The sequence below is a fragment of the Stylophora pistillata genome, chromosome 3, assembly GCF_964205215.1.
Source record: "Stylophora pistillata chromosome 3, jaStyPist1.2, whole genome shotgun sequence".
NCBI lineage: Eukaryota > Metazoa > Cnidaria > Anthozoa > Scleractinia > Pocilloporidae > Stylophora > Stylophora pistillata.
The window spans coordinates 9,032,515-9,042,340 of record NC_142521.1 but is presented as its reverse complement, the minus strand read 5'-3'; the positions used below and the strand labels follow the sequence as shown (position 1 = coordinate 9,042,340).

Genomic DNA, 9,826 nt, shown 5'->3' with positions numbered 1-9,826 from the left:
CCCAATTTTAACTCCCAGAAGTGATTAACATGTAACTACTCCCTTCAATATCCACACTTTATCTAGCAAGTAAACAATGAGAACACTGAAAGCTTAAAGTCAGAAATTTTTATCTTGATTTCACTCTAATTCTTGGAACTAATTTTCAAGAAATGTAACTAATTTTCAAGAATAGTAGCTAGAGGGGAGAATTAAAAATTCGGTCTCGGGAGTTAAAGGGTCAAAACTGGATATCTATTGCGATATCTTAATTGGCTAGAGCCCTCGCGTTTCTCTGGAAAACCGATGTACCAGCCAAGGTATTCGCTTGAAGTTGGGATTGTGAAATTACTTCCGTCGTCCTCCTAGGATGAAGATGAAGAAGTACAAGGACATTTCCGACTTTAAAACCCTCACATTCAAAACGAGGCTGAAAACAAAACTCTCTTGCAAGAATTAGCCTCTAAAGGCATGAGAATAAAAGTACGTTTTCATTTTAAAGGCCTTGTTTTAAAGCAGAGGCATTGAGCATCTTAGAAATAGCCAGCTTCTATAAGAAATATGGTGTTTCGAAGTTCTGGACACTGAAATAGCGCCTCTCTTGTCACTCTATGTGTCCCAATTCCTTCATGAGAAGAATGTGATCAAGTAGGTCACGATATAGCTCTCGTGCTATAATGTATGTCAACTCTACGCCATAAGATCAGTTGTCATGTTCTCCTTACTCTTTTCTGTATGATTCTTTTGGTGCTGACAAGGAGAATCCATAGGTTGGCAATCATTTCCTTTCTTCTCATGACCTTAATGAATGACTCGTGAGTATTTACTGTAATAGGAAATAAGATGCTGCTCACTCGTGAGATTTCAAGGATTGAGATATCGGTTAGCGTCGTACGTACTTGAGGCAATTTTCCTCAGAACATCATGAAGGCTTGAAGGGAATAGCGCCCTGGGGACAAGTTCGGAACACGGTCAATGTGATCGTCACACGACCAAGAGGGAAACTTAAAAGATGATGAACTAGTATCGCAGAGGTCAGTGGTTCGAGTCCCATACAGGCCTGATTTTTTTCAGGTCTGATTTTCGCTATTGCATAAATAGCGCTATCTACTGCGAGGATCGTGCATCATACGTATCTAATACCGCAGTTCAAAATATATGAACTTCATATATTCATTGTATCTCATGATGAACTTAAGTTGACCTTAGGATTCCACGATATGTCAGCCTTGCCTCGTTCAAAAGTTTTCTTTTCCAGTTGAAGACAAGCTACGGCAGAATAACTCAATTTGTTTTCTTTCCTCTTTTTAGTCGAACGGGTCAAGGTAGGTATCGAAACCTCAATTTAAGACACTTGTTCAAGGGGCGCGTCTAAACTAAAGTCTTTACTAAAATTATGCCACTACAGTCGTTGTATCTTTTACATTTAATTTATTAGAAGGAACTTCTTTATCCAGGGACATTTTTTCTAGTCCTGGGAGGGCCCACCGGAAAGAGGTTCCACCGTGATAATGCACGTAAAGGATCCATAAGATAAGTGTAAGTGGGCTGGAGTCAGGACTTGTCATTTGCTTCAACTTGACTTAGTTTTAGTTGGTATGAACACAGGTTGTTATATTTGGAGAAAGGTTGAAGAAGCTAGTGATTAACATTGATAGATACGGACGAAAAAATTAAAGAAGCATCAATCGGAGAGGGGTTCCTCGTAATTTTCTATTCATTCCGCCATATTCAATCATTCGAGAGCCATGCCAGTTCCCGCCATAGCTGTAAGCCAGGGCGGGAAGGCAGGTTTCCAGGATATCTCTCAAAACCGAACCTTTAAACTACTTTTGACAAGGTTGGACAAAGTATGATGACTTATTAAGTGGTGGGCAGATAAATTTTCAACTGGCGAGAAAGTAATTGTAATCTGAGAGACACAGGCAAAAAATGACTTTTTTGTGATAAGCGAGTAGTTTACGTATAGACATAAATTATTTTCTCTGACAACCAAGGGATTTGACCTACCATGAGTTCCAGGGAAGAACCAGAAACAACTACGCATGAGCAGAATATCATATCCAGAAAAATACACTTTGACGACTTTGACACGACAGTCCTTTGACATAACGTACAGACCAATCTTGGACAGCGGTGTTTTGCAGGTCACTTGGGAGCTAACTTGGCCATATCGAGAGGGAAATAATTCTCGAACGATATTTGAATATACGAGTGCAGAATTGTTACTAGATTAGTATGCCATATCTGCAATGATCAGATGAACCCAAGAAATTATTTTAGCTTAAGATATCACGATAGATGTCATTTTCCAGAAAAAACGGAAATGGAAGTTGTTTAACAAGATGCCAACAATGCCACAATATAACACCCACTTCAGGCCTCTTCAAGAGTGCCACAGGCACACCATTCCCGATCTGGTGGAAATAATTGAATTTATCACGCTAACACTCGAGATAGCACGTTGCTGTCGAACGTTTTCGCGACATTTTCGCGTTCGGGGCATTTTTCTAAAGGGCAGAAGGATACAACAGATACAACTGACAGTTTCTGCCGGTACACAGTGGTTCCAAAACGAAACATATTCTGTTAACTGGAAAGGTAAAACTAGTGATTATTGCATAATATGTGCAAACGACGATGAAACGATATTTTTAAAATGACAAGTCAACTGCAAACGTACATCGCGTTAACAAAAAAAAAAATCTGTCAGCTAGCTGTAAGCGTTGGGCAAAAAAATTTTTTTTCGGAATTTGTTGTTGAGTGCGACCAAAACCTTTGATTTTTTATCTTACTCTGATCACGATCTGCGGAAGAATTGTGTTCCAAGTCTTAGTTATAGATTCAAAACCAACTTCATGATAGTTTGCTTGCAGAACATAGAATGATACATGGCTAATTTTGCACATAGTTTCCAATCAAATACCAAAATAATTTTTCCAGGTCTTGGGGGCTGATAGGGAATTCAAATTATAACCTAAAGTGCTGGAAAAAAAAAAAAAACATCAGATGTATTATTGACGTGGGTGGACAGTTAAGGCGTAGAATATTTTAAGAGACCACTGATCTCTCTTCTGCTGTCGATCTGATCCGAAAATAGCGACTGACTGGGAAATTAGGAGGGAGGGATTTTTTGGTAAATTTCTCTTGCAGGTTCTAGAACGGTTTTGGGGAATAAAGTCATATCACCGCTTTCGCTTTCTGGTTCCCTTTGGTTTGTAAGAAACACGTGTTTTGTGATGGCTTGATCGGCCGTAATGAATGCATGTAAACAGCAGAGATCCACGACACGTATACGGGTTTCGGCAGGTGGATTTGTCGAATGACCAATAGAAGAACAGCATCGAACAATGTCTTACACGCTAAGTAACAATATCGCCTATTGTTTGAATAGTCAAACAAGGAAATCCTTTTGATAGTCCACTTTTTGATTGACAGGCTTTTACGATAGCTAAAGTGAATTTTGGTTCTCGCAAACTCTACGGGGTTTACGCGCATAAAAGGTGAATTCAAAATAAGCTGAGCGTGACCCGAAAGAGAAGTAAAAAGATGTCGCTGGTAAAATGTGCAGCTCAATCTTCCTCTTCGCACTGAACGAGCGTAAAAGCTGCTGTCACCATGATTGTTTTACTTTTATTTTGAGTAATTTTAATGTTGACAATCCAGCTTTTGTTCTGATATGAAGGAGAAATAAAGAATGAGAATTTTGCTGTTTTACAACACATCTCTCTCTTCGCAAACGGAAAAATGATAAGATCGTGAAGGACTATTCTATAATTTTCATGCGCGTGATGATGAGAAGTGGAAGATTGGAGAGAAATAAAAAGGAAAAATTTGCGTTTCCTTTCAGTTCGACCATCAGAAAACTGTTGTTAGTTGTTCTTTGTCTTTTTGTCATGTTTACAAAACATTTTTGACTGTCAACTACATTTTCTTTCCGGAGGGGCACTGTAAGTTTGCTACTGGGATGGAGGGTTCGCTCAGCTGTTGGATAATCAACACACATTTCCACGATTGTGAAAATGCGATATGTTACGTGAAAAAGAGAAATAGAATGAAGGACTAAACGATTAACCAGCCGGCTTAATTGTCAATGATTGACAGTACATGTGTCTCTATTTAGCTGTTCACTTACAACCAAATAAAGTACTTCACAGACAAAGTCGAGAGACAAGGACAAATATGGTGGTTTGCGCACGGAGGCGTTAAAATTCCAATTGCTTTCTACGATCTTCTTGTTCTTCTCAGACATCCTCTATGGCACGTTGTAACATCATGGGGATGAAATGTTGGCAACTCGTCGCCACTGGCCTAGATAAAAAGAAAATTTCGGTCAAGTTATTTTCAGGGACTTAAGCTTTTGCACTGATAGATCAAAATATTTTCTCCATGACGATTATTCAGTCTAAACTCAGATTGCAAGCAAGGCCTATGCAGGCACGGTTCCTCCGGAGCGCGTCGTAATTGCAATGTACAACCCCAGATCTGTTCATGTATATGAGCAAGCAACCTTACCCGCGCCAGTACCACCGTGATACCATATTTTAAACCGAAAACTCGGAAACTAAGCCGCATTTTCTTACACGAAAACTCAATCCGGGTTTTTGGACAGAAATTTGGAAGATTGCAGCCTGTTTCTCTTGGCAAAGCAGCCGTTTCAGCGGAAATTATTACAGAAATTTCTTATTTGAGCAGAGACTAGAATTCAGCGCCAAACGGGACTACCAGTTTACCCAACCAGACTAAGTCTAATTCAGTGCTCTCAAAGCCAACGTATTCCGTGCATGAAAGTTTCGCCGAGAGCTTACTTGGAAATATTTTTTTTCTTTAAGTCATCCGAATACTTTTGGGTTCGTTAAGTCAAGGAACCGTAAATCCTTGTCATTTATGTCAAAAATCTCTGAGGTACTCAGACGTTAAGTTCACGAATGCCGTGTCATGAAATGTCTTTTTCTCTTTCTTCTTTACTTTTTTTTTTTTTTTTTCTTTTTTTTTTCAATCGAATAAAGAACCTTTGTCCTAGCTTTTCGTGTCACACAATGAAGATGACGTAGTACGGATTGCCTAAGAGTGTTGATTGCTTTTTCAACCTATTCTTGGTCGCGCTTCATAAAAAAGATGTCAAAGCTTTTCCTAGTCCGGACGAACAACAGACTTAGACAAATAATCCTAATTATTCCGTTAACTAACTAACTAGCTATGTATATTAAAGTTAGATTCGAAGTTTTCTTAACGAATGTGTTTCTTTGTCAAACTTGGCCTCAGGGTGACCCCGTTAATATATGCTACCCCCCATTTATCCGGGAACTTTTTCTAAAAGCTGCGATCTGATTGGTTGTCAGCAGGTAGTAACGTGGTGGCCAGTGAAAGCATGATATTCGTGTTCGAGTTCATCTCAAAACCTTTCGCTTATTCACCGAAGGGGATTTTTTTCTCGGGCTTTTTCCATTCTTGGAGCTGGGTAGACTGGATTTTTTGTAGGTTAGTTTTATGTTTTTGTGTTTGACCATGTTTTAATCGCGTTGTTGACCCTATATGACATCAATTACTTCACTTGGAGCGCTTATGAAGGGCAGCCAAAATATCCTTCGTGTTTCCCACATTTCGCTTTTGTTCCCTTGACGTTGCAAACAAGCATGGACGTTACCACTTGGCGTTTGCATACTTAAATGCTGTTAAAGGGTACTCGACTTTTGAGGATTTTTGGAGACTTTATGGTCCAAATTGTCGAGGTTATCGAGGACAGGCATCAATTTGCACATATGAATCAACTAGTGAACACGAATTTTACTTTGTTATTGTGGACAACTTTCCTACACCTGGCCTGACTTGGCATGAAAGCTTTTGTTTTTCCCTGCTCGCTCCACTTGTATGAATATGTTTTCTTGCTTCGTGGTTCTAACTCTCTCAACTGGAGGTTGTCACAGTAATTGAATCTGGTAGTAAACGAAGACTGTAAAGATAATAATAGGTTTTGACAGGGGGAATTTTTTTGTCGGCTATAAAGCTATGCCCGAACCGGCTTCGTCCCCGTATTTCGACACGAACGCACTTAACTTTTAATTCAGGGTTTTTTGGGATAACGCTGCCTTTCTTTATGCGATTGCGTTGCGTTTGAAGAACAATGAACGGTTAATTCACAGGGTTTTAGCCGTTGAAAATGAAAACCCTTCGAAACTGGTAAGCATTCCGTAGGATAGCGGGCCATGCAACGTAATGTATGAACGCACGACAAATGTCGGGTTACGCAAACCTTTCGCTCGCATTTCATTCATTCGTACCGACACATTTAAGTGGTGGAAGTTGGTGTGGGTTTTCCGTTTTCCGTCGTTTTCCTTTTCTCCTGTTTACATATCATATTACCATTAATTGACTGTCTTCTTCTTCGGTTTTCCAAGGATTAGAGTCGTTGGTCTTTAACTTGGTTCGTCTTTCGTGACCTTTTCTCTCTTTTCAGAACGGCTTCATTGACGGCGGCGAATAGAGTAGCCAGCTTTAAGAAACTGTCCTCGCTTCCATGGCCGTTGAAGGAGACTCTTTCAAAAGGATTTACAAAAGAACATGATGATGGATAATTTTACACTTTTCGGTTGAAGAGAAAAATCGGAGAGCGCTTCTGCCTCGATCTCCGATGACCCATCATGGCGGATCCATTTCTAGGCATCTTTGATGGAGTCAATAATGGCTTGGACGAGTTAGGTCTTGGATCAACGCTCGGCTCACACGGAAGCCAAGGAGGACAGCTGCAAGAAAGGCTGCAGCATTCCGCGTCTTTTGCAGGATTTCAGTCACAATCACCGTCAAACTCGAATCAACCAAAGCTTCAACATTTCGATGAACGGTCTTCCGCGTCACCATTTTTACCGCCCTCGCAGAAACTTCAACACTTTAACGATCCGTTATTGTCGTCATCACCGCAACGATTTCATTCTCTGCAGTCGTCCTCTCAACAACAGTTCGCCGAATTTCGTCCACCATCGCAGATAAACATGTGTTGGCCGCGTGGCCAAACGTCACGAAGCTCCCCTAATTATACTGGGTTTTCGCAGGCATCTGAACAATCACCGTTTCGACAGCCATTTGGCTATGGGTTTCCGCGGTCCTCATCTCCGAGACTTCAACATTTTGCGAATCAATCTTCTATGAATTCCTCTCCAGATATCTTCCCATCTGGGGCTTCACAATCTCCTAGACTTCAGCACCCAAATCAATCACCTTCACTTCCTTACTCGGGTTCTTCTCCTAAGGGTACAAGCCCCAAGACAATGGAGTCAAATCAACAGCAGAAGCAGAAGCAAATTAGTCCACAGCAAGCCCTCTACAGACATCTTCAAGGTTCAGAAGGGAACCAGCAACAAGTAGAACTGGGGGGCCAGAGTCGTTTACAGCACTTAGTATCTGGTAATACAGTGGATTTGGATCAGAATAAATCTTCACTTACTGGGGCAGCTGGGGATGGAAATTTCTCCTATAGTACTTTTCAAGGTGGACCCAGACCACCCATGGGTATGCATCAGAATTCTCCTCAATCAGGATACAATTCACAACAATTTCAAAATCCACAATATGCTGCTTTCAATGGAGGAGTTTCTAGTGGAGCTGATCAAGATATGTTCAATCCTGGGAATCATAATAATATGGCAACTCCTCAACAGCCAGGATATAATTTTACCAACTTACAAATGTCAGACCCTCAGGACCTGATGCAGGTAAAGACATCAGCGATCTTGCTTCAAATGCAGCGGATCCAGCAACAAATTCAACAGATGCGAGACATGGGTCAGCCTGCTCAAATGCAACAGTTGCAATATCAGTTCCAAAGACTTTATCAGATTTATGCCATGCAGCAGCAACAACGTGTGCAACCTAACTTTCAGCCTCAAAACTATGACCAGATGAGGTTCATTCAGCAACAAAGGCAGCAGGAGAAGGCTAACAGAATTGCAGTTGAAGCTATGGCAAAAGCAGCATTACAGAACAGTGATGGAAGGCCCATGATGCCTGGGTTTCCACCAATGTCATCAGGCCAGCGAATGATGACAAATCCTTCAGCAGTGAATACGGGAGGATTGGATTTTTCCAGGCACCCTATGCCTGCGGACCCTATCAGTCTGGGCCCTTCGATCGTTTCTAAACCAGCACCAGTACGGAGCTCACAGACCTCAAGGTTCTGTTATAAGCATTGTTTATGTTCTCTTATCTCTTTTTATCCCCAGATATGTATCTATGTATATATATGTGTGTGTGTGTGTGTTGATGAACGATTAATCTTTGTATGACGCAACAATTTGTTAATTTTTGTACATAGTTACACTACAGGTCATTTGTCAAGGTCATACTAGGATTAAACTTCAACTTGTGCCAATAATGTGATTATCCAAGTGATATTAACACCACCTCTTGTGTCTTAACCAATATTTGATAGTTACCTCCTGAAAATGCACTGAGATATTGCAGAAGGCATTCCCCATTCTTGACTTTGCAGTTAAAACTTCTTTTTTTGTACAAGCTTGACTTGTATTGTCTGTTCTATATTATCACAGGCCCCCAGCCACTGTGTTAGCAAAACCAGCACCTATACGAAGTAGGAAAGATTCATCTGATGCTGAACCCTCACCACCTAATTCCCCAAGTTATTTTGAAGAAGATCATGCCTCCAACATCACTGTAAGTCAAACCTGATCAAGATTGGGTTGAAATTTAGGCTTTTTTTTTTTTTTTTTTTTTTTTTTTTTTCTAAATTTGGTCTTTGCTTAAGATTACTGATCTTTGTAACTTCTGGAGGTAAATTTTTCTGACATGATTCTGGGACCATTTCCAGCGACGGTCACTCAGAGAACGTAAGAAGAAGACTTACAAGGATGACTTTGATTATAACTTGTCTGAGGAGGAGGGAGAGAAAGAGATGGCAGAAGGTGGATTGCAGGCAACATTTCCAGGTGACGGCGCTGGTCAAGCCCATATACCAATGGGACCCGAAGTTGAAGAGACAACCACAGTTGAAAAAATATTGGCCATGAGAACAAAACAGGTACAAAGTCTCTGATTTATTCTCTGACAGGCTTTGTATAGTATTCCTTAGGAAGTGATTTCAAATATAGCACAAATTTGATGACTGGCTCTAAATAATCATATGTGGGAATTTGTTGATTATTATATAAACTTTTGTACTGTTTCTTTTTATGAAGTTTGGAATGTTCTTTTTGTAGGATGAAGAACTAGGAAGTTACGAAGAATTCTTGGTCAAGTTCAAGAATTAGTGAGTGCAATTTTTGGTGGTGTTGGTGTTGAAATAAAAATGGCACTCTGAACCATTATCTTATCTTTACATTATGTACTCCTTTAGCTCATATCTGCATTGTGAATGGGCAACAGCGGAAAAATTGGCAAGGGGAGACAAAAGAATACACATGAAAATCAAACGATACAGAGCAAAGCAACAAAACTCTATGGCCTTTTTCAGTGAGGTATGCAATCATATTATTTTTGTTTTTAAAGAATGAAGTTGTACTTAGTAGTCTTGACACCAGTATGTGACAATAGAATCTTGCTTTATCAGTAAATATACATTGTGTTTGCCCTTAGCTTGATGAGGAACCTTTTAATCCTGATTATGTTGAAGTAGACAGAGTACTGGATATGTCTACAGGAGTTGATCAAAACACTGGCGAGGTGAGTCAACTGGATAAATAGTAAGCAGTAATTTGCATTACTATGTTAACCTGTTTACTCAAGTATCAAGAATTAAAGTTAAAAGTTTTCTTTTGGTAACAGGCATTTGTACATGCACATCTTTTGAAAGAAAGTAAAAACGTTATCTCAGAGTTTGTCTCGATTGCAAAAGCCA

At 40.0% G+C, this 9,826-nt stretch overlaps 1 protein-coding gene and 1 long non-coding RNA gene across 2 annotated transcripts in view; one reads left to right on the top strand and one right to left on the bottom strand.

The window, feature by feature from the left end:
• Positions 1-3,587: 3,587 nt before the first annotated feature.
• LOC148734420 (uncharacterized) overlaps positions 3,588-9,826 on the bottom strand; it is a 7,866-nt gene continuing 1,627 nt past the window's right edge. Inside the window, exon 2 of the long non-coding RNA XR_015999260.1 lies at positions 3,588-4,290. This is a non-coding gene — a long non-coding RNA (uncharacterized LOC148734420). The remainder of the gene's footprint in view (positions 4,291-9,826) is intronic.
• LOC111322200 (ATP-dependent chromatin remodeler CHD8) overlaps positions 5,341-9,826 on the top strand; it is a 26,925-nt gene continuing 22,439 nt past the window's right edge. Inside the window, exons 1-7 of the mRNA XM_022925264.2 lie at positions 5,341-5,460; positions 6,437-8,146; positions 8,523-8,646; positions 8,801-9,010; positions 9,189-9,238; positions 9,326-9,446; positions 9,565-9,651. Coding sequence (XP_022780999.2) covers positions 6,621-8,146; positions 8,523-8,646; positions 8,801-9,010; positions 9,189-9,238; positions 9,326-9,446; positions 9,565-9,651 — 2,118 coding nt within the window. The 5' untranslated portion in view covers positions 5,341-5,460; positions 6,437-6,620. The remainder of the gene's footprint in view (positions 5,461-6,436; positions 8,147-8,522; positions 8,647-8,800; positions 9,011-9,188; positions 9,239-9,325; positions 9,447-9,564; positions 9,652-9,826) is intronic.